Source organism: Parasteatoda tepidariorum, chromosome 7 (genome assembly GCF_043381705.1).
Source record: "Parasteatoda tepidariorum isolate YZ-2023 chromosome 7, CAS_Ptep_4.0, whole genome shotgun sequence".
Taxonomy (NCBI): domain Eukaryota; kingdom Metazoa; phylum Arthropoda; class Arachnida; order Araneae; family Theridiidae; genus Parasteatoda; species Parasteatoda tepidariorum.
Window position 1 is genome coordinate 57,722,407 of NC_092210.1, and position 25,672 is coordinate 57,748,078.

Sequence of the window (25,672 nt, forward strand, 5' to 3'; positions counted from 1 at the left end):
TTGTACGAAAAAAACGTCCATCCAATAAAAGACAACTTATTGAAGCTATAATTGATTCTTGGCACCATGTGGTTACGAAAGATAAACTCCAAACACTCGTTCACTCGATGAAAAGACGCTTTGAAGCTGTCTTAAAAAATAAGGGGTACCCTACTAAGTATTAATTGTGTAAGTATCACTTTAAAAAAATGCAAATCTAAGATAGATCTTACTATTAGTTGCATAACTTTTTTTGTAATACTGAAATTGTAATACTGTACTTATTATTAAATTTTACATTAAATTACCTTCAATTTGATATATAAACGTTTGTATTTAAGTAAAAATTAATATATTCTACAAGCACACAAAGTTGAAAAACATGAAACTTTCAAAATGTGTCCACACTTTTGGCCACCACTATATATATAGATATATTTGCTTCGCTATTCTAGTTGTCTTTTAATGTCAAATAAAATACTGAGTATTGAAATAACTTCAGAATTCTTGATAAAGTAAACTTCTTCTCTTTAATATTTTTTACACTTCAAATATATAAACTTAAGAGTAGTAGTGCTATAAACATATATAATTTTTTCATGTTTCTAGATTATCAAATCAGAAACTGACAATATTAGAGTTAATTTAAACTGTTTTTTATTTTCTATTCTCTTGTAGCTTATATACAGGACTTTTTCTTTTCATCCATTCCTAAACCTCTCTAGAATCTTCATTTTGAATTGAGTTGCTAAAAAATTAAAATGCATATTAACTCTGATATAGCATTAAAAATATCTGTTTTTTAACTTGCAATTCGTAGTCCTATGTAAAAATAAAAATATTTTTCTCCTTGAAAATTTTTAAAAAAAATGTCTGCAAATTAAAATTATTTCATAACTTTACAAGATTTTTTTTGTGCTTTTGGACTTGCAGCTGTTTTGTGCTATTGATTAAATAGCTTGTATCTCCCTTGGCCGAATTTCCTATTTAAATATTAAGCAACTGCGTTTGCACAACATGTTTTCTAGTTATTGAGAAATAATTTTTATGTTTTTCTGCGATTATTTTTGTAATATCAAGATTTCTATGGTTCATATTCTTTAAATTTGATGAATTATAAGCATAAAAAAGTTATATTAAATTTTTTAGCTTATAAAATTCCTTAATTTGATGACCCATGACATACCTCACTTTTCATGGGTGTTATTCCCAGTAAAAACTCATCTGAGAAAGGAATCCAGTTTTTGTTAGCTTTTAAAAAGAATACTTGAAGTTACTGCGATTTTATCCAAATTCACTCAATTGTACATTCCTTTTCTTTTGTAATTCTTCTGTAATCTTCTGCATGTTTGTAATTCAGAATAAAAAATATATATATATATTTCCTGAAAGCAAATAATTTGAAGATTTTTGTCCTTGTAGGAGCTAATGATCAATCTTCAAAAAGCTGTAAAAAGAGGTAAACAACTCACTGACGATCAAATAAAACTAGGCAATAAATTACTAGTCTATATTAGGTAAATGATTTTTTTTTTGCTTAATAGTTAAAACCTTAAACATTTTACATCAATTATTATCAATTATTACATCAATTATTTACAAAATATAGTTGCTGTTTAGCTGGTAGAGCTTATCCTTGTGGCAATATTCCTGAAGGTCTGGCATCTGATGTAAAATATAAAGTGTTTCAGTGTGTCACTAGTTTACATGGCAAAAATGGGGACGGTAAATATGAAGCTTATATTGGAAAATTATTTTTGTGTATTATGTATGCTTTATACTTAAATATTGGTACTTTTCTATTTCGTTGGATCTAGTGATAAAGTTACTCACCAAATGCATGTAAATTGAAATTTTTTTAAAAAATATTTTTGGTGATGTCTATTAAAAAAACTAAATAAATAAAACAACTGAATTTAGTTGTGCAGATGAAATGAAAAAAATACTCAATTTTGTTTTTTTACTTAAAAATAGTTAATTTAGAAATATGTAACTAAAATGAATATGTCCAATTTCCTCATTGATGCTGAGTGCTTCCTGAGCTCTAGTTTGCACAGTTTGTCAAAAATTAAAATGCATGACATTTCAAATAAGGATTTATTTTATTATTATTTATTTATACTTATAGGATGCTTGCTTTGTGTTTTAATTTTCATGCCATGATGTTGTTATAGTTTAACTTTTATTTTTGTTTAAACTGATGAAAATCATTTCTATGATACTAAAAAGTCCTCAAGGTGTAAATTATAAAAAATAAAGGTACTTTGAAAAATTCTTCAATAATTGAATGCATATTAATAAATTAATTTCCTGAAAATGTTAATTGCAAAATTGGTTTGATATAATTTCTACTGGAGAAAATAAAAAGTAGAAATTCCAAAATAATTCATGTTCATGTTATTCGAAGGTACAACCAAGTAGAGTGAATATCAATTGTCAGTTCATTTCAGCAAATTAAATTGATTAAAAGCATATTCAACATTTCTCATCTATACCCTTTTGACAGTTGAGTTTGATTGTGAGGGAAGAGGCCTCATAAGCAAGTAGTTAAAATTAAGAGGAAGAAAATTTCATTTTGCAATAATTTAAAAAAAAATTCCTTATCTTTGTGATTAGTTTGGAAACTAATTTCAACTTTAGGTTCTTTTGTTTTATCTTGTCGAAATCAATGAGACAATTTTTATAATAAAATTGCATTTTGAAGAAAAACAAATTTTTATTATTTTAGCTGATTAAATCAGCAAACTTCTCATACTTTTTATGCTTTCTATAATTACAATAAAAAAATCTGTAATTACTAATTGCAATTTAATATTAAGCCTATTCCATTGTATAGTATGAACAAAAAAAAGATCTTTGTTATTCTTAACTCGTATCTGTATTGCTTTAAAACTTGATAAGATCGAATTAAATATTTTTGCATCTAAAAATAATAAAAAGTTGTTTTTTTTTTTACTTTTGAAATGCATGTGATAAAACTCATAATTTTTTGATAATTTAAAATAAGCTAAGAACTTTTAAGAGAAATAAGCTTTCTATTTTGCTTTTACTATATTATTTTTTTGATATATTTACACTCTTGCTCTTGAGTTTTCCTTTCATAAATTTTACAAGTTTGAGTTATATTCTTGTTTTTAAATGCTATATTTTATTATGTTCTCATTATTTTGTTATATTCATATAAATCGATCTGTATATCATGTATTCAGATAATGAAAGAGAAATAGTCCTTTTTTATAAAAGGGGGAAGAAATTGCAAATTCGGCAACCACAAAAGCAATTCTGTTTGCATTTTATATATTCACACACTGTTTTGAAGTCCTTGAAATTATCAACGCACTTGAAATCATTGCAATTACACCCAAAGAAGAACATGTATGTTAAAAGATTTTGTTTGCATTTTTCTTTTTTTGTTAAATATGAAGTTCCAATAATAGAGATAGATTTTTATCTTTCTCTAAGCAATTTTTTTTGTACTTAAAAAAATAAAATTTTTACTTGGTCATAAAATAAATTTCTTTAAAATAAATAAAATTCTAAAGTGTGATTTATTGTATTTTAAGCGTCCTATTAATAACTGTATGAATTGCATACATAAAGATCTTTTTAAAATTATATTTATTAAAATAAAAATAACTTTTTTCTACCCAGATACAGAAATTTATCCTTATCTAAAGACTCTTCTTCATTTTGATACTAGGGAATTTCTTAATGTTTTGGCATTGGTAAGAGCACATTTATTTATAAACATTTGATATGTCAAACAACATTTTAATATTTATTTAACTTCATTTAAATTTCTTATAGGCTTTCCAAGAACCAGAATTTTCTACAGATGTTGGGTAATTCTAATAACTATCTTTTATCATTAAAAATTTTTCTTATGTAAAAAAACTTTTTTTTTACTGATTTGTTTTTCTATTTTATTTAGATTGTCACAGAAACAACGATTAGTTGACATCTTGCTGAAAATAATGGTTCAAAGTGAAGGATTTTTGGTATGTGATTGTTTGTCTGAAAACATTTTTTGAAATAATAGTTTGGTGACACTATATAAACTTAATTATTGCCTCCATATCAGTAAGCAATACACAGTATTTCACTCATTTAATTAACATTATATATATTTTGATTAAAATATTTATAACTGGTAGAAATTAAAATCATGAAATTTTGAAAAACAATTTAAGATATAAAAACAATATCTCTTTTTCCCTATACAATACTTTCTAAAAGAGTATTATTAATTCTTTCATATCATTTTTAAATGATATTTTGCTATTTCAATATGGCTTTATTATTGTATAGTATGCTAAACGTTAGTAACTACAGAGCACTTGTTCATGTGAAAATATACGTAAATACTCAATAAATTATTAAACAGTTACTGCTACAGTTCTTATAATTTAACAAAATGACCAACTTTGATAATGGGGCCAATTTTGCTTAATTTTCTTGCCAAATCAGGAAAGACTATCATTTATTTCTTACCTTTTTATTGTTATAGAGCTGCAATTACTGAATTGCTAGAACTTATTTTTAGTAATGTCAATACTGTGTCAGAAATAATGTTTCCTGCTAGTCCTTTAACAATGATTCCTTGATTGAATCATATGGATTTTTGTGTATCTGAGATTATTTGATAAATAATGATAGAACTTGTGTTTTTTTTTTTTTTGTTTTTTTAAATCTATTTTTGAAGTAATTACTCTTAATTTTTTCTGTAATTTTTTAATTCTGTGATAGTGATCTCTGAAGTGCACTCTCTTAGTGCTAAAAACAAGTTGTTAAATTAATGTTTATATAAGTTTATGTTTAGTACTTTTTTGTATTTCTTTTAGAGATTTAAATATAAAATGTTTTTTGTTCTAAACTATTATATTTGTATTTTATTTTAAAAATCTTTACTTTAGCCTACAGAAATTGGAGCTTTATTTACATTTCTTGCTAGACAAATGGCAAAACAAGAAAATATCATCATTGTTAACAGACTTTTGTTTGAACAAGTAACTATATTACTTATTTAAATTTTATTATAATACCGCTTAGATTCACTTCTAAAGTGTCATTTTCATTTCTTACTAAACAAATGATAAAAGAAAATAATATCATAGATCACAAACTTCAGGCTTTTGTTTGGACAAGTAACTATATTCTTGATTAAATACGAGTACTTCATTGACTTCAAAAAAATATATTTCCTTTCCTCTGAAAAAATTATTATTCATATCGTTTCTTGATAAAAAAAAAATTATTTCTCAGATATTTCCTCTGTTTTCTTTAATTACAAAAAGTCTTGACTGTCTTTTATAATTAGAACCAATTCAAATCATAAAGTTTGGGGACAGTTCTGTAAAATTTAAAATTCAAAGTAACCATTTTGTCATTTATCCTCTTCTAGTTTTATATTGATTGTTTACACTTAAATTTCATGGAACTAGAATAATATTCAACTCAATTGATAAATTACAGTGAACTCTCACTTATACACCGGTGTAAGGGGCCAAGAGAAAAAAGAGCATAAGTGAAGGAGGCACATAAGTGAAAAACTTCAAAATTCTAAAACGCAGCGTAAATTGCAGCGACAATATGAATAAATATGTTTCTAAAGAAAAAATTTTAATATTTATGCTATTTTGGTATTTACTATAATTATACACAGAAAAAATTTAACATACCTTAAGACAATTTATTTTCTTACAAAATAATCTTAATACATGTTTGTATTTGTTTTTGACGGCGTATTTCAAAAACAGTTTTTTTTTCAGTTCATATAAATGTGTAAGGGGGAGTTTCAGAAGCAAAATTAAATTGTAAATAGTCACGAATAGTGTCTAAAGCTTCTAATACTGCTGTGTGATTTGGAGGAACTTTATCATTCTTGTCAGTATCATCCACCACGTTCTCATCGTCCACAGGTTCTAGTTAGATATAAATGAACAGTTCTTCACAAAAAATTTGAGTTTTATGGGAGGGGGTGAAACATCACATGATAAATTTCTAGGAAAAGTACTTGGCGTCATAATGTGCTGCACAATAAGTTGAACCTCCTCTTATTTACTCATGATGTCCATCTGACTGCAAGTAAGTGATTGCGGTCTCTTTCATCTTTCCTATTCCAGGTGCCTTCTTTTTCTAGAAAACAGCATGGGAGTAAAACTAACCTCTGGACAAGAGGAATGGTCATTTTCTTAAAGATGAATGGGCTTTCATTGTTGTTGGTGCAACAGATAAGATACACTATTCAAAATTCTAGAAAGAATGTCTTTCCAGAAACAGCAATAATGAAAAGGTCACTGGGGGAAGAAAATTCAATGGGATATAACAACATATATTTCTTTTTATCTGTAACAAGGATTGCTTATTTGCTTCATTTTTTATTTAAAAAAAATTTTTTTTTTTAGAAAAAGAGAAAAATATTTAAAGGATAAAAAATTCAAACGCTAGTCTAGAATTTCGGCGCATAATTGAAAAATTTATTTTTTGAGCGACGCATAAACGAAGGATGTTTACCATTATTTTCATACCTTATGTATTGGGACCTGTAAAAATCGTCATATAAATGAAAAAGGTGCATAAGTGAGAGGTCATTGTAGTTATTAAAATATTTTTTTATATGTCTTACTTCTTGGTTCATAGAAAATTTTTTTAAATGAAACTTAAAAAATAATTTCATTTTAAAGTTTTTTTTATCTAAAAATATTTTTTCAAGACATTTAATTCATATTTGTCTTTAAGTAATATTACAGTGATAAAAAAAAACATTGTATGTAAACCTTAAACTATACTTACTCCAGTTGCAATAGCATTTGTAGAAACTTTTTTAAATGTTAAACAAGAGATTTGTTTTAGGTTTTGGAGCATTTGACTAATCCAGGAGATGATACTAGAATAGAAGAACGCCAACAGGCATTAATGGAACTTATACAAGCAGGTGGTCTCGCTCAGGTTAATGAAGAAAGAGTATTGGTTTTGGCAGAAAAAGCAAAATTGTGAGATTCTTTTCATCTAATCATTCATGTATCTTAATTTATATAATTACTGTTTTTTATATGTTTTTATTGTATCAGTCAGTTAATTGATTGTTATTTCCACTATTTTTACTTTAGTTACCGAGTTTGTGAATATCTCTATGAAAAACATCAGTTGTATGATAAAATTCTAGAATGTTATTTACAAGATCCATCTAGGAAGGTATTGTTTCTCCCAATCATACTAATTTTAATTTTATAATATTAGTTGGTGTTAAAGCATTTTTTTTAAATGTTGTCGTGTGAATTGGTTCTTTGCAATCTTCAGTACATTTTTCTTACATATGATCCTAAATGGTGGTGCTGCTATATCTACTATATTTTCTGAAATTAACACACTTGTCCAGCTTTCATTTGAGCAATCCATATATTTATTTTGTGATTGCATTGTAATCATGCATAGGGCTGCAAATCTGTCTCGGTTCGAATTTGTCCTCTTTTTTCTAAAATCCTCGAATTTCTCGATATGTTTTGATTTTTAAAATTAGAATTTTTGTTTTCATTTTTTAATTTATTATTTTTATTTATCAGAATATTTTACTTCCCTGAAGCCTCAAATTAAACATGTAATATTGATTAGACATTTAGGGGAGTGAATCAATAGCAAAAGAGTGAGAATCAATGGAAAAATAACGAGAAAATAGTTCAGAGATAATCCTAATCTTGTCAAGTAAGGTGGTCTTTCTACATTTAGGGAAGGATGTTGACTGATTAAGATTACCTTCCTGAAGTAAGTAAGAATACAAAAGAAATAGAATAACAAAAGAAAAAAAATTTATAAATAAAATCTTTGACAGAAAAATTGTTATACAGCCTATTGCACAGAGCAATGAAATTTCTACTGCCTTTGTACGTATCCAGACAAATTTTCCTGTGCGACTTCTTGTGATTTCTTTTAGAGGGGCCTCAAACTTTTTTAAAGCATAACGCTATCCAAACATTTGCCAAAGTGGCTGTTTGTCGGTGTCTACAAACTGGGTGGACATGGAAAGATCGTTTTCAAAGTTTATAAATGTATTAAGTAATGAACGAAATAACATAAATGAGAATAATCTGTCAATGTACAATACTTTATACCAAAATTCTGTTCATTTAAATAAAAATATTAATATTGCCTGAAATTAAAAAAGGTACTTTCGTTGTATATTTTTTAAGCTTTTGTTTTATTATTTGCATAATTTCTGTCTTTTACATCATTCACATAGTATATTTTACTGTATTTATGATCTGCATAATTTTCAAAATATCCCACAAATTTCGGGTCTTTTTTCCAGCAACAAACTTGCAGCCCTAATCATGCACATGAATTTTAATTATCCACAAATAATCCATAAATGTACTAAACTAATTATATATATATATATATCATGAATCTAAAGTATTTTGTTTAATTTTTATTACAGCTTCAGGTATTTTATTTTATCGAAAAAATTTTGAATCACCCTAACCGCACATTACAAGAAAAAAAAGCTCTGGAAGATAAAATTATCTCAAGCATAGAGGTATGTCAATTTTAAATTAAACAGAAAATGAATAATAAATTTTGAGTTTTTTATTAAAACTCTATTCCATGAAAATGCCTCTAGTATCTAAGCCTTTTTTTTTATTGTTTTAATATATTTTTCATGACTTGCAGCAACTTGTAGACATTGACAATAAAAGGACTTCGCAAATTCTTTTGGAGTTTTTTCCAAATCAGCTTTTGAATGTTGTGAAAGCTTTGAATGTAAGCTCCTTTTTATTCAGCTTTTTATTTATCTTTTATTCAAGCTATTTTTTTCAATAAATTTTGTTTTTTTCTTTTCTATAGAACTTACCAGAAATACTGTACCAGTTTTTGCAAGGCTTATTTAGCAACAAGTAATCAGTTTTCATGGTTTTTCTTTAGATTTTTGATGTTTTAAAAGATGTCTTTATATTTATGTGCTTTTTGTGTAATGTGTGAAACAATGTGAAATTTATCTATATATATTTTTTCCTGAGTGAAGATTTAACAGTTTAATTTTTTTCCTGAGTGAAGATTTTACAATGCATAAAAATCAAGTATACAAAGTTATACTTTTTCTTATATACCATTTTTTATACTTACATTATACTTACCATTTTTTACTTACCATTCTTTACTTACCATTACTTACCATACATTATACTTACCATTTTTTTCTGAAGTAGAAGAATTAACATTAATTGCTGCATAATTATTTATTAAATAGAATATATTTTTGTTTCACATATTGATATGTTAGAAGTAGGTTTATTTCATTAAAGTAATTTGTCTGTTAATTTCTAGAAAGGTAATGAATCAAATTTTTGCAACTGTTTTTTGAGTGCATTGCAATGTTAGTACAAAGGATATATTATTTCAGTTTATAAGTAAAGACCTATATGAGTTGCTCAATTTTAATGTCTATTACAGCACTTTGTTAGATTCTAATACAGAATAATAAATTACAGAGAATTGAATACTTCAACATCCACTCCTAGTAACAAAGATGCCCCTATGGTAGATCCAGTGGTAGTTGAAACTTATATTGAGTTAATGTGCCAATACGATTTAAATCAAGTCCATAACTATTTGAAAAGAGCAGATGGATATCGATTAGAAGAGACTTTAGAAGTAAGCAAATTATATCCTTTTAAAAACTGTTGATATAGTTGGTGTTTTAACTTGCATTATATTATACCATAAAAAAAACAATTCAATTTTTTTAATGTCATCTATTTAATTGTCTGTCTATACTTACTACTTTTTTCTATTTGGGAAGATTTGTAGGAAATACAATGCGATGGAAGCTACTGCATTTCTCTTGGAAAGGGCTGGGGACATCCATGGAGCATTTAACATTATGCTTGAGGTACGTATGTTATTACATAAATTTATTCAGGGTCTCTAAAAAATATTGTGACTAATTTTTTAGGAAAAATAGGATACATTTTATAACCGTCGTTGAACAGTCGCCCCCAATTTAGGGTTTACGGCTACTAATGTTCAACTCCATAGCCTTGTAATTTAGAACCCAATCCACAAGACAAGGGAACTCCTGGATCAAGTATTGGAAGAAATTTTGCCTTCGTGGAGGTTTTTTGATGGAACTAGCCCGCATTTGCGTTGCATGGAGAGGAAAACCTCCCACAGGTAGCTTGATGGCAAGGGGACTCTAACCCATAATCCATCTATCACTGAGGATAAACACTGTGGTCGATGCGAGCCGGATGCGGAATTCGAATTGAACAGCTATCGCTTAGATCGAACCTGGGTCACCTCATTAGGAGGTGAACATTCCATCCTCTGAGCCACCACGGCTCAAGTAGGATACATTATAATGATTGAAAATTACACACGAACCTATAATTGAAAAGGTCGAGAAAGTGATAGAAGATAAAAAAAAAACGTGAATGCACATTGTTTGTACAAATAGCTTATTAGGTCTATATAGCTTATAATAATACAACATATGTTCAAAGATAGCATTATCAAATGATTTGTAGCAGTATCTCAGAATAGACTTGCCACAAGAGGCATTACAAACTCTGCAGTTTCATAATACCATGAGCTGTGAGAGTTTTCCACATAAAGAAATCAAAGTTTAAATTAAGTGAGTGTGGGGTTAAGGGAAGTAGCATTGTTTCTTGATTCTCAGAATTATTATGATATTGGGAAGCAGAGCACCACTTAAATGGAATGACATTTCTATTAACTTCTACCAGAAATGTATCAAAATTATTGAACTATTCATGCCATCAGAATTTTACTGTGCCAAAATTATAATTAGTATATGTTTCTAAATTGTGTTATAAATATAAGCTCTTTATAAATAACTCTAAAGTTGGCAAAGAGCATTTGACAGTGAATAAATACTTTTCAAGTTTTGTTTACATTGTTTAACTTTTATGTCTATTCACAAAGAAAGGAAGATTGGCAAAAATGAAATCACTTGGATGCTATGAAAATTATTTTAATAAAACTACTTCTTTAAAGTGGTTAAAAAATAAAATTGCCTCAATTTAAAAAATGTTTTCTAAACTCATTCATTATTATATCATACCATATGTTATATTCAATATTTCTTCATATGTTTCATCATATTAATATTTTCAGTGGTATGAACAAAAATATACCATTGACAGTTTTCCTGAATAAACTGCAGAAATATTGTGTGCTACAATCCCAATTATGAACTTACTCACATATTAAATTAACAACATGTATTATACATATTTTTACACATATATAAATACATAAATAAAATTGGTTATGGTTGATAGCAGCAAGCTAGCTCTTAATACTAGCAAGTAATATTTTTAAAACTGATCAGAACTTAATTTATTATTGCAAAACAAATTTAGGTGATTATAAAAGTAATCCCTTTTTTAATTACATTGCCAAGAGTGCTAAGAATAAAATTTTAATTTTATAAAATAAACTATTTGCCCATTAAAAAAATTAAAATTGGAATTTTTTTAAACAAAAAAAGTTTTTTTTTAGTGTTTTAAAAATCTTCTGCTCATATACAGAACAAATGTTTCTTGTAACACAAAAATGTAACTTCTCGGGTAGTTTTAGAGAAAATTGTGATAAAGAATACAAGACAAAAACAAGGCAGACTTGAAAACAATACAACTTTATATACTTTCTGAAATATGTGTTTCAATAGTAGTTTTAATACATTCACACTATCATTTGAAATTTAACAAAAAGTATTGTTAGTGTTTGACAAATTATCTAATCACATATTCTACCTTTGATCAATTGGTCTAAGAAATGTAATTGAAAGTTGGAATTGGAGTATTGTAATTAATTTGAGAAAAGACATGTATTTGTATCAAGTACTTTTTAAAATTTGCATTTCAATGCTAGATATATTTTTAAATGATTTCTTGCATTTTATCCAGACTTTTTCTCTATTTATACAATATCATATCATTGCATATCAATTGTCTTTACTTTTTAAAACTTGCACAGGGCTTGCGAACGAAAATTAAAGAAGTCACAGAGGAAATTCTTGGAGCAACTGATACAATGCAATTAGACTATTTGTTGTCTTGGAATGAGTTACAAACTCGTTTGTTGGTTATTATACAGCTGTGCCAAAGAAATTCAAACAAAATGAACCAAGAAGAACGTGAGGTAAGAAATAATGTCTGATTTTTCATAATACATAATGTAATTATATTGTTGCATTATTTTTTTTTTTTTTTGATAATTTATTTAATATTCTTCTAGATGCTTTGGTTTCCCCTTCTAGAAGCTATGTTGGTGCCACAGAGACAGTTAAGAGGTCGAGTGAATGTTTCATACTTGAATGGTTAGTCTATTACAAATATTTTATTTATTTATTTTTGCTTTTTATTTATTAGTATAGCATTTAAAAATTTATTTGGTTGTAAAACAATTCATCAATTTAAAAGGGTATTTAGAGATTCTTTTAGACTTTGAAAACTATGAGTCCTTAGGATCAAGGATATCTAAATTTCTGAGTCCTTTTTTTCTAAAGTCCCAATTTAAAATAATATAGATCTTCTGTTTATATTCTTTAATGACTGGCCTGAGCTGTAATCATTATAATAAATTAGATTCTATTCTCAATTTTTCTATTCTATTTATCCTCACATATTCTGTTTCTTGCATTAGTATTTATCTTTTTTGTTTAGATTTGGATAACTTTGATTTTTTTGTTGTTAGAATTGATAATTTATTTTTATTTTATTTAATATTTCATTTATATTTTTGGTGTACAATAATGTGGAATCATTTATCAAGAATAGATTAAACAAAACCTGCATCTCATAATTTATTTTGAAATATTCTATGAAGTTTAACTTGTTATTTGCATTAAATAATAATTGCAATGTATTAAATAAATGAATTTATTTAAAATGAAGGAGCTAAAACATCAATCTATATTTGTTATCTTGTGGTAAAATTTATTCTTATTTTCTTCCGAATTAGCCTTTAAAGAGCAAACTCGACATTTGCTTAATAACATGATGGGGTACATCTCACTTCCTGCCATACTGCAAAGAGTTGTACAGGTAAATTTTATTTTTTATAAATTGAAACAAAAAATACTTTTCACCGACTTGAACAAGATAATTTTCTTTTTCAGGACCCAGCTTACAATACTGGCAAATTCGGAGAAATAAGGGAACTAATTATGGGAATGTTTGAAACCTACAATTATGAAAAGGTATTACCCTTCAGTCACTAGTTCTAGTTCATTTTATTGCTTCCCTCCAAAGCGAACTGGTATTTTTACATATGTTTTTAATGAGAAATTGTTTTATATAGGATAAAGTTCTTTACAAATATTCACAGTGAGGAAAATATAATAAATTTTTTTTAGCATTTTTCATGATTATGCAAGAATTGGTGATTAGAATCTCATTTTAAATGGCAATTTAATGAAGCCTTATATCAATTTATTAAAAGTAAAATACAGATAATCTTAACTCTAAATTTTATTGTCATTGTTATCCCAATAAATTGTTAGCTACTGCTTTTTGTTATGTTAGTGTATTCATAAAAATGTATTAAAAAATATTTTGACTTAGAAAAATTCAAAATTTTATATATTTTTTGTTGCATTTATTTCACAAATGATTAACTATACAACACCTAAAAAGCCTCAATAGTTCAGGAAATAACATTTTGTTTTTAATTTATAAACTTATGTTGTGTATTTATTTTTAAAAAAATGCCTTGTTAACTCATATTCTACTGACACTATTAGAAAAATATTTTTATTACATTATTCTGATTCCTTGCCAAATGTTCTTAATTTCCAGAAAAATTATTAAACAGTTTTATTCTGAATTTTTTTTTTAAATTTAAAGATTGACAATATTCTCTTTTGTTAATTTTAAGAGCTTTCAAAAAAAAAAAATTGTTTTTTTTTTGAAAGCTCTTAAAATTAACAAAAGAGATCAACAACAAAAAAAATTTTTTTTTCGAGGCATACAGTGTTTAAAATGTTAGTAATTTAAGATGTTTCTAACTAATTCAAATATACATTAAGTTGGTTATTGATGTTAAATCAATTACACACCATGTGCATACATCAGTTTTTAAAGTTTAGGGAAATATTTATTTACAATTCTAATTTTATTTGTTAACAGTTTGCTTCTAAGATTACATTTATTAATAAAATTCAATAAAAATAATAAATATACTTTTAAAATTATTATTAATAACGCAACTGTTTCCTCCACAAATAAAATGTTCAAAATGCTTAGAAGTTTAAATGCTAATGTTATCCAAGTGAACAATTTATAAAAATTTTAGGATTTTTTTTTTTTTATATTTTTTTATTAAAATCTGTTTTTATTTTTTTTAATACATTATATTTGTATTAAAAAGAATCCCAAACATACAGGAACTGGAGCTCAGAGTCATTAGATATTGTATTTTTTAAAGTAATATTAATACTTTTTATTTATCTATTTTTTTATCTGACATGAATTTCTTGATATATCTCCATTTTAAACAATGTGTACCCCATTTTCATCTGCGAGACAAAATGCAAAAACCTGTATGTCAAATCAGAGTTCCTTTTTTGTGCAATTTCAAATCTGCAAAAAATAATGCTGCATAATATTAAACTTTTGAAGTTGCTTTTACCTCCACCTTAAGAAGTGGTGGCCAAGTTTGGTATCATTTATCTGCTTTAATATTTGTATATATTTGACATTTGTATTTTTAGATTTTTGATCTGACACATATTTCTTCAGATATTTGACTACTATCCAGGCACCCTATGTATTCAACCTTGTTTCGTGACCAATTCTTTTAAATAAAATTTCTAAATGCAAGTATATATGTATCTATATACTTAATGTCAGATGTAAATATTTTATACCTCATAAGTATTTGTTAGTGAGGAATGCAATTAAACATATAAAAATATGGTTTGCCAGAATAATTGTTGAATTTTATTGTTTTGTCAAGTAAACATGTTTTCTTGTTAAGTTTTAAAAGTTAAACTATTATTCAGTATAAATAGGAAAATAAAAATGACACGCTACAATGTATATTTTATTTCTTATTTCAGACTTTGTTAGCCACTACCACAAAACTTTTAAATGATGATCTACACAAACAATTAAGGCATCTTTGTCAGTCTGCTAATCAAGCTCTTATAAATCATAATGAGATTTGTTCCTTCTGCCTAAATCAGTTGGATTCTGATGAAAATGTGGAGATTTTAATATTTAGGTTAGTTTTAACTTTTCTTTATTTCAGGTTCTTTACTAAGTTCAAGTACAACTATCCCAAGGTGTTCTAGTTTCTTCTCATGCTTTTCCTATTTGTTTCTCCACTGAGCATTGTTTCTAACATTTAATTTTATAATCTGCAGAACTTAATCTCATTTTCAGTTTATATTTATATTTAAAGTTTTTAGTGATCAAATGAACCAGCATCAATCATTAAATCATATTTTTGTTTACATTAGAGATTTTTTTCTATCATGCGGATATTTCATCGAAAAAAATTTGTATTTTTTTTTTAATCCGTAAATAAATAATCCCAAATTTTTTTTATATAGCTTACGTTGACAACATAATGTAAGTTAGATGAGGATATATTAATACTGTGGGTATTTGGATTGTCTCTCTCAGTCTATACTGCTTTAATGTTGGGGTTTTTTATAACTGTTGTTGAACAGCTGACCCAATTTTGGGTTTATGACTATCAATGTTCAACTCCGTAGCCTTGTAATTTTGAACCCGATCCAGAAGACAAGGGTCCTGGATCTAAATTGGGAGACAATTTAGTTTGTGGAGGACTTTTTGATGGAACTAACCTGCATTTGTGTGACATTGTGAGGAAAACCTCCCATGGTTAACCTAGCGGCAAGAAGACTCCAACCCATAATCCATCTACCACTGAAGATATTTTCTGTCAGTAGTGTGGTCGGTGTGAGCGGTGCTTGGAATTATGAATATAGGTCCTCATTGTTTTGGGTAATGGTTCATTTGCCTAAAATCTATTTTGTTTTGATTTTTTATTGTAGTTAATAATTTTATAGTTTTAAAATTACATTTTAATATTTACAAAAGAACAACTTATTTTCCATTGTATTGATTGGACTATTTTGTCATATAGGTGTGGTCATGTTTATCATGCTAGTTGTCTAAGTGGAAAAGATGGAGATGAAGATGTTGCAAATTACTCGTGCATTAAGTGTTCAAGGCATCAGAGGCATATCAATAATGTTGATCATGCTAGGATATCATACAGACGAAATACAGCCCATCCTCCCTTTAAATCAAGAGCCCGGACTTCATCGTTTAAAGAGGTTAATATCTTTTTTAAATGAAATATTTTATAAGTTTAATTACATTCAACCAATGAAAGTGGTCATATTTAATGTTGGTGTATAATTATCAGTTTTCTAAAATAGAAATTTACATTGCTAGTTATTCTAACAAATAAAATCAACACTATGTGTTTAACCGAAATAAAACTGCATACACATTCATTTATGCTTAGAGGATTGCATTTAAATACAGGGTTATTTAAAAATAAAAATTAAGGACATGTATCATAATCCTAAAGTTAAGTGTTTTTACAACTGTTTCAGCATTTACTGATTACACGATTTTCATAAATTCTGCCATTTATGTATTTTTCTGTGTTGAATCATACAAAATCAAAGCACGTTTAGTTAAAAAGTTTTCATGTATAAAAGTACTATTTTGCCCTAACAGGATGATATTTTTTGTATTAAGCGTTCTCCCCAGTGGAACACAACAGGATTTGAAGGCAACCTTGACACAAAAAAATAAATAAAAATGAGAAGAACTAAATCAACATGCTACTTCTCATCCATGGAAGTTATATATTTTGGTTTTCTTGAGCACTGGTGTGCGTAGCATTTGTAGTGTAATTTGTTACTCGTGTGTCATAACTTATGGCAATTTTGTTTCCAAGATAATGTGCACATATTTAACATTACAATTATAGTTAGTACATGCTTAAGGTATATTTGTTTTTAATTTAGTGTTGCCTAACCTTAACTTCATATCTGGAGTAAAGAATGGAGAAGTACCCTATTCAGTCTATATTTATATTTGCAATGAAAATAGTTATGATAGCAATGAGAAGAAAATGTCCCCTTTAAGATAAATGTATTACTTTTTACTAATTAGTAATATATAACCCATACCGTTATCAAGAGGTTAGACGCTTTGACATTTAAAACTATATAAACTTTTTTTCTGCATTTCCACTTTATGAAAGTATGAGTTAATAGACACATTTGCAGCATTCACTATTTAGTATTTTAAAATCTGTTCCACCCTGACTATTTACATGTTTGACATGGCCAAACCAAGCTTTTAGCAAAACTATAGCATTATCATAATAAATATTTTTAATACATTATTAAATACGCATACACACATTTTATACTTTAATCATCACAAAGTACATAATTTTTTTGTGCAATCTTTATATATAACCAAATATTTGCAACTCAAAATTTTGTAAGAAAAAGAAGTTTGGACCATTTTTGTGTTTTCTTTCCCATGTATGTAAAATTTTGAAATCCCAACATTTAAACAATTTTTCTGTGAAATTTATGCTAGAAATTTGTATTAGTTTCATTACTAGTAAGAAAAATATATCTATGTAATATCTGCCTGCTATGTAATATCCGAAAGTATACTCTTAGCTCCAGGTACTTATTAGTGTTCATTATTTCTTTTCTATTCCTGATAGTTTAAATTAATATGTAGTAAGAGAGCTTTCCTAAAATCACTAATATGTCTGAAAGAACCCGACAATAAGAAATAATCATTTGTGGCAGTTAATTAATATTCATAGTAGATGGCTAGACATCATGTGAAGTGACATTATATAGAATACTAAACAATCACAGGTTGAAAATATACATAATTAAAAATTGCAATAGGATTACTTCCATACTAAGTAATCTTGCCATATTCTGCATACACTGATTTACTTTTGTTACCCCTGCAGATAGCACCACTTTAAAAATGAATTGAGGGACCAATATAAATCAAAAAATCAAGGAAAAATCAAAAAAATGACCATAACCCAAAAAGTTAAGTATAGAATTTAATAAAACTGGCACACATCATAGTGTGTATAAAATAACTTAAAAACTATTAACCAGACAATTATGATATGTATCAATTTGGAATTGAAAAAAACCACCTTCAGTATTATCATCTCCAGCAGCAATACAGTGATGTTTGATGCAGTCTACCAGTTCAGTAGGAAGTGTGGGTCATTGTTCATGCAAAGCAGTTGCAAGCACGGCAAGGGTCTGAGGAGGAGGATTGAGAGCAGCTACACACATCTTCCTGAAGTATCCTAAACAGGCTGGATAGGATTCAAGTCTGGCGATCGAGCCTGCCACTTGTGTGCTGAAAATAATAATCCATGAGCCCTGTGCGGTGTTGTGCTATCATCCGGAAGCACAATAGCATCCCTATCTCACCAGCATAAGAGCGAACATTAACATCAAGGATGTCATCTCTATATAAGTGAGCATTCATAGTTTCGCGTCCTAAGACATGTAAGTTTGTGCATCCACCCCCCTTTGGTATATCACTTTAGAGGCTAAACCTGGACTCATCTATGAAGTGAACAGCCCTCCATTGGTAGCTGTCCAGTGGACATGTTGCGCCCGTTCTTTGGCATGCAAATGGCTAGTTCCCTAGCGAACAAACCACATTTGTAAAGCCTTCTATGTTTGATGTTGGCTGCACTAAAAGAGAATATTAGCCTGGTGGAGCTGTGGTTCTATTCATTCGTGCACATAGCGATAGATATAGATCATCGGCTCTCGTCCTCGCATTTGGCCATCCTTGTTTGAACCTGTGGTTTGAAATTGTTGCCTAAGTGTGAACCACAGAAGGACTCCCATTTAGCCATCTGGTTACTTCTGACTTTATCCTGTCTCAAATCTTCCAGATGATCTCCATCACAGCTCTTCGGACAAATGATGCCTGGAGATCATTGGTATAAATAGACTATTTCTAATTTGCAGGTTTACAATCAAACTCACAATTTTATGCTCTTTGTAGATGATATCATTTGATAACAGTTTTACTTAGCAACTCTTATTTTACAACATATTCAAACTTCCTTGAGATTGGCCTTTTTTGGGTGATAATTATTGCTATTTTTGTAATTTTTCCTTAATTTATGATAATCTGGGTAAATAAATGATCCATATAATTCTTTAAATTTCAAGATCAAACATAAAATCACTTTTGCCCTTTATATTCAGATCTTGACTGCCTAAATATATGGATACTGCTATATAGTTAGAGTAGTTTAGTTAGGAGATTAATCGAATGTCATTCACTTATTGCAAATTTCATTGTATCTCTTAAATTATTTAAGCAAGAATTATAATCAAATACTTTAAGATGCAAAGATTTGTTTACATTACTATTGAAAAAACTACTTTCATGAGTTTTATGACTTGCCAAAATAGTTTCACAGATATGACCAATTATGCAAAACTAATAGTAGAATGTCCAAACCTTTGACCACTCTAAATTATTTAAGGTCAGTTATTCAGAGAAATGTGTTTTTATGTTTGATTTCATAACTTATTATGAACAAAGTCACAGAAATTGAGATTGCATGTCAGTACAAGAAAATCCTATCATTATATCAAAAGTGATTAAGGCATTGCATTTTTTTTATTTTGCACACTCTATCTCGCTGGTAACATAAATCATATTGGTTTTGAAACTGTTAATCTACAACAGATGCATTTTTATTGTTGAGAAATCATATAATGAAAACACAGAGTCTTATGTTAGACATATCTTTATCTAACTTTGTAGAATGTTAATTATTCCTAAGTTTGGTATTCACATTTGTTATTTCTAGGCACGTTTAAATGCTCAGCAGTTGCAAGCTCTTGAATTCCTGAGAAAAATTCAAAAGTCTCATAGAGTAAGTATTAACTCTTTTCATTACCTCTTCAGGAATTGTTTCAATCATCAGTCCAGATCAAAGATTACTAACTAAATCTTATGATACTTTTATATTAGTTGTGTATATTTTGTGATATTTTTTAAGTTTTTTCCTTGATAAGCCTTAAACGATTTTGTAATTCACTGCTGGTCATTGAACATGACAAGCTCCACGACATATAAAACACAGAGCGATGTGTAAACAATTAAGAGTTTTAGCACATTCATGCAAAGCAGTGATTCAATTTGCATTTTAACCTTATTTTTGGCTTTAAAAGTTGTAACGGCTCATTTACGAAATGCCTACCAAGGTTGCGGTTTATCATACTGCATTAGCTGATATCTCTTTACTGTTGGCAGAATTTGGTTCAGAACGTCATGATGAATTTCAGCCATCTTCACAAACCAAAAAGATATATTTGCACAAGTACAGCAATACAAGCGTTTTCAAGATGAAAATTTTGTGCTCAAACTGTAGTAGTCAACCTTTGTGCTCAAACAGTATGAACTGCAAACATGGCAATCAAAGCTTCTGCTATACTTATGCCACATTAGAAACAGCAGCATCCCCAGTGGAGGGATGAAAGGGGTCACGTTAACTTCACAGATAAATTCTACCTTATCTGTGTTTGGCAGCATCCTAAAGAACGTATGCTGCCAACTTAGATTAGAGATCATCTATCTGGCTTATTACCCATAACGATTATATTGGATATGTGAGTTGATTACCCTTGTTCAAATTCCTGGCATTATGATCACCATTGGATGATACATTTCAATTGTATTAGGAACTATGGTTTTTCCTTATTTTGAGGCCTCTACGTCTTTTTTCAACAAGACAACCGCATGTTGCCCTACAGTCATGAACGACAGTTTCTCCTTATCTTTGAATGTGTGGATAATGGTTGCCAAGCAACTAAATCACTGCAATCTATTACTGACTTAGGTCCTTGAAAATGCTATACAATCTTAGTTTGGCTCCTTGTCCAGGTGGATAAATACTGTTATTTCTCAGAATATGAACCCAATTTCCTGCAAATTTTTATCACTTGTAAAAGGTAATAAATGCTATTCTCAGTCCATGGTGTAGCAATGTTAATGGCCAGCACTGAATTTATATCATCATCATCATAGTTGGCCAGACAGCCCAATGTGAGCCAATGCCTTTTGCTGAAGATTTCTCCATGACGACTTCTGATTCACCTTTGATCTCCAATTCTTTTCATTAATCGCGAGAAAATCAGACTCCACTGAGTCAGCCCATCTCAACTGCAGCCTTCCCCGCTTTCTTGTTCCAGTGGGTCTAAAAGGCAGTACCTTTTTTATTGTATTCTCATCACTCATTCGATTTTATTTCTGAATTTGTGAGATTTCTAACAAATTCTTTTCTTCCTTATTTTATTGTTACTCAATAAGTTTGCAACCCCTCTTAGAACTAGTTTCTGCAATTTTAAATTAAGATTTGTAAATAGTGGAACCTGTGAAAGTGACCACCTGGGTAAAGTAAACGCCTGAGTAAGGTGACCATTTTCTACAAGTTTTATTTCAAGAGTCCTTTTTAAAGAGCCTTCGTAAAGTGACCACCTCTATATAGTGACCATTTGACTTGGTCCCGAGGGTGGTCAATTTAGACAGGTTCCACTATCAAAAATACTATTTCAATTAGCCTCTTATAGGCAAAAACATCGTTGGTAAAACTTAACCCTACCAATAATCAGTAGTATTTTAGTAAGGAGTTTTGAGTAGAGTGAAATAAGTGGAAGTCTAATGACATAAAGTTAGGTGAGTATGGTGGAAGGTCCCATCCAAGCTCTAATAACTTATGACCGGTCGAGACCAAAGATGTATGTGGTCTCGAATTGTCAGGATGGGATCAGGACGTTTCTGGCCGACAGATTGGTTCAAACTGTCAAATTGCCTACATTACACATCTGAATTGATTGTCCCATTTCTTAGTTGCACCATACCCTTCCAATCTCACCACACTAAGAGTATAATTTTCCTCTGATTAAGTTCTGGTTATGAAGTGGATGATGGAGAATCTTCACCTTGGAACTAAAACCGATTGTGCACTGCATTGTTTTAAACAATCTACTTCTCCTCACTAGTTACAAAAGCTGGTAGTTTTATTCATGTTTCGTAAGCATATAGCAGATGTTTGTGTCATCTTATGAACTTCTTTGAGTAGAACCAAAATTTTGAGCTTGCTTACATATCCTAGTTTCTTTAAATGGTTGTGAACATTTTTTTTTTGGCTGACCTTCAATGTCTCTGCCATCTCTCGTGTCGTGTAATGTGGGTTTGACTGGATCAAAATCTATTTTGTCATCAATCCGGGTAGACATTCCTGAACAAGGAGTATGTTTCAAATCGGCATTGACATTCTTCTAGAGCTTGGTCACCATAAACTTAATGCAATTTTTCACAAGATTGTATTGGAAAAGTAAAATATGACAATATTGCACACTTTGATATTCCATGTTTAATATGCTGTCAAATCTCCAAAACTCAACAAAATGTATCTCAATTTGTTGTTTACAACGAAGCTATCAATGATGTAAAAACTATTATTGCAATGACTTTTATGCATCCCAATCGATAATTAATGATTGTATTTCATGTTTGTTTCAGACCTCCTTGTTTGAAGATTTAATTCAAGATGGAAGTAAAAAAACATTAACCGGTTCTCCTGTAAAGAGAGCAGCTCTAGATGATACTCTAAAACTAAATTTAGCTCCAGCTGGCAATGAAAATTTCCAATCAGAATTTTAAAAACTTATTCTAGTCTTTTTTTATGAAACAGAATAATTCCTTTATACATTTCTTTCCATCGAAAAAAACTGAGACAGTATCTCTCATCATATTTACTGTGATTTATAAACATTATTGATTTTCATGAAAGAATTCTAAATATGTTTAGAGACAATTGTGTCCAGAAATAAGTAAAATGGCTATGAAGTTGCATCACACAAGTTCCAAATGTTACTAAGACATTTTGTGCAAGTTAATATTCCAAAGATGTGATATATCTTTTTAATTATTGTACAAGTTTTTTTCATCTGATAGCTCTTGGCCTTTTTACTGCACCTAAGCACCATTTTGCAGCTCAAAATTGATTTGAGTTTATAATTGTATTTATTAGATTTTGTAAAAAGAATATTTTATATTATTGAAACAATAAAAAAGCTTTAAGATTACAAAAAATGTCAGCCAATTTAGCTCACATTTATAGAATTAATTTATAGAAAGTACTACAGTTTTTCCTAACATTGACACTAATTTACCCAGGGCATTTGCAAAACTTTTCCCACAAATCCCAGTATGGCAAAAGGGTAGAAATAAAGGTTATCCTTCGACAAACTCTATGCAAAACCTCTCTAATCATTTAATAATGAAGATAAAATTAATACCCAAGATATTATTTGAAGGAAAAAAAACTTCGTTATTATAAATGATACCTGAAAAATCCTCTATGCTTCTCCCTTATTTTAAGAGAAATGGGGATGAATTGAATTTTATCTTCATATACAAGTAAGGCCTTATGTCCCGCGTGCAATCCGGAGATGTTCGAACTAATAGTTGAGAGGTAAAGGGTTTTATATGCAAATTTGCATTTGAATCTGTTTACAAATCTTATAATTTAAACAAGTGAAGCATTCTTTCCAATGTACTTTTTCTCACTGAATTGAATGTGACTATAATAGAGTCAATAAAATAATTAGTTCAAAAGTTGCAAGCATTTAAATGTATAAAAAGTACTACTTTTAACATGACTTAGCCCCTAAATAGCGAAGTAAAAAATTTACTATCTTAACATGTAAGGTATATTTTCCGATGAAATTTTTTTTATTTAATTCGAGTTGATTAATAGTTATGAAGTTTATAAGGGTTTTCTTCTTAATGAGTGCAATTAAAAAACTATTTCAACAATAGAAATAGACCCTTTTGATTCTTGTTTGATCTCATTCAATTAATTGAAAAAATACATAGAAAATAATACCTCACACGTCTGTATAGACAGAATTTCAAAATTGCATATTTTTTTCACTAAACCCTTATAATTTCTTAATCTGTCACATTGATTCTTCTTTTATCGCACTCAATTCAACATGAAAAATTACATTGGAAGATATACCTTACATGTTGAGATATTTTCTTGAATAGCAACTTAAATTGTATCAAATGAAGTACTTTTTATACATAAAAACTCCTGCAACTTTTGAACTATTTACTAGTGTATTGTCTCATGCAATTCAACCAGAAAAAAATATATTGCAAACAATGCATAACTTGTTTATGTAATAATGTTGGATGCATAAATAGATACAAGTTCAAGAACGTGCATTTTATATATTTATACACTTATTTTATTTTAAATTTTTTAAACTATTGGTCTGACTGTCTCGGGATTGGTCTCATTCAACTCAGCGGGGGAAATATATCATTTGCTTATTTATAAGAAATTCAATTTTCCTCTCAAATAACTCTCATTTTCCTCAAAAAAGGGGAGAAACAGACAATGAAGAGTTTTCAGATTATTGTTTATAATAACAAAGCTTTCTATGAAGAAAAAAAACATGGTTGTTAATAATATTTTCAAAGAAAATTCTATTTTTACTGGACTGCAAATTAGCTTTATGTCCACAAGTTATAATAAAATTAGTTTGAGAAATATAGCAAAATTTCATCCATAAGAATAGACCATTATCAGGCATGAATAAACAATTTAGACCCATCTTTCAAACATGTGTAAACACCAAAATTTTATATTGTTAGAAAAAGGGCCTTCCTTAAAACAATCTATAATGGATATTGAACTATTATTGAAAGTCATACAAACAAATAATTTCTGTTTTTAAAAATATGTCGATAAACAAAAGACACATTAACACCAATTTCTTCATGCTCACAAACATAAAATATTTCTTAATCATTACATATACAAGTAAAAATAGCTAGACAAAGATTTACAATTACATAAATATAAAAATGTACTTAATATTTCCATAAATCTATTTACCTGCATTAAAAAGCAGCAACTCTGTTCGGTAAAGAATTTGAAACTACACCAGTCCAGAATTCATAACTGCATACTAGTCTCTTGAGAACAATGGAAGCTTGCAAATAGTAGTTTAGTTTCAAAATTATAAACCACTGGCATAGAATTTGCTACAAACGTTTCATAATTAATAAAATAACTTTTCTATTAGTGTTAAATCAAAAGTTGATTACATTATTTTTTCAACGTGCCATACATTTTTATTTTAACTACCAAATGGAGTAGAGATTAGAGAATACATTGACTATGTGCACTTCTTTTTACCAGGTAATATTAATTTAAATATTTAAAACAGCAGACTGAACTCAAATATATGTCTTAACAAAACTTATTCTACTGACAGTTAATTAGACTTTAATGCAAGTTTAGAAATCCTGAACTCAAATAAATAAAGAAATGGGAACATTTGCTGAAAAATAAACAAATTGGGTTTTGAAAAAATAAAATAAAAACAATGGCTCGCAAATGTTGGATTTTAAAGTTTATTTCTTGTGAAAATTTTCACACATTTTCAATACACAAAATGTGCTTACTGTGCCTAATTGGTTTAGTAGTCTTTATAGAATCCTATTTGTTGGATTGCTAAATGTAACAGGTTCAGCAAAGAATTATAAACGGGGATGCTAACCTGCAGCCACAGTGC

The 25,672-nt window shown here is 28.5% G+C and overlaps 1 protein-coding gene across 1 annotated transcript in view; it reads left to right on the plus strand.

Annotated features, from left to right (window-relative positions):
* The window catches only part of LOC107450635 (vacuolar protein sorting 8), a 45,044-nt gene extending 21,870 nt beyond the window's left edge, over window positions 1–23,174 (plus strand). Inside the window, exons 21-41 of the mRNA XM_043039562.2 lie at window positions 1,402–1,496; window positions 1,589–1,704; window positions 3,631–3,704; window positions 3,787–3,821; window positions 3,911–3,977; window positions 4,893–4,985; window positions 6,832–6,971; window positions 7,089–7,173; window positions 8,414–8,512; window positions 8,647–8,736; window positions 8,821–8,870; window positions 9,465–9,627; window positions 9,776–9,865; window positions 11,974–12,138; window positions 12,235–12,316; window positions 12,961–13,043; window positions 13,118–13,198; window positions 15,059–15,222; window positions 16,114–16,306; window positions 19,885–19,950; window positions 22,602–23,174. Coding sequence (XP_042895496.1) covers window positions 1,402–1,496; window positions 1,589–1,704; window positions 3,631–3,704; window positions 3,787–3,821; window positions 3,911–3,977; window positions 4,893–4,985; window positions 6,832–6,971; window positions 7,089–7,173; window positions 8,414–8,512; window positions 8,647–8,736; window positions 8,821–8,870; window positions 9,465–9,627; window positions 9,776–9,865; window positions 11,974–12,138; window positions 12,235–12,316; window positions 12,961–13,043; window positions 13,118–13,198; window positions 15,059–15,222; window positions 16,114–16,306; window positions 19,885–19,950; window positions 22,602–22,742 — 2,172 coding nt within the window. The 3' untranslated portion in view covers window positions 22,743–23,174. The remainder of the gene's footprint in view (window positions 1–1,401; window positions 1,497–1,588; window positions 1,705–3,630; window positions 3,705–3,786; window positions 3,822–3,910; window positions 3,978–4,892; window positions 4,986–6,831; window positions 6,972–7,088; window positions 7,174–8,413; window positions 8,513–8,646; window positions 8,737–8,820; window positions 8,871–9,464; window positions 9,628–9,775; window positions 9,866–11,973; window positions 12,139–12,234; window positions 12,317–12,960; window positions 13,044–13,117; window positions 13,199–15,058; window positions 15,223–16,113; window positions 16,307–19,884; window positions 19,951–22,601) is intronic.
* The last annotated feature ends 2,498 nt before the right edge of the window (window positions 23,175–25,672 follow it).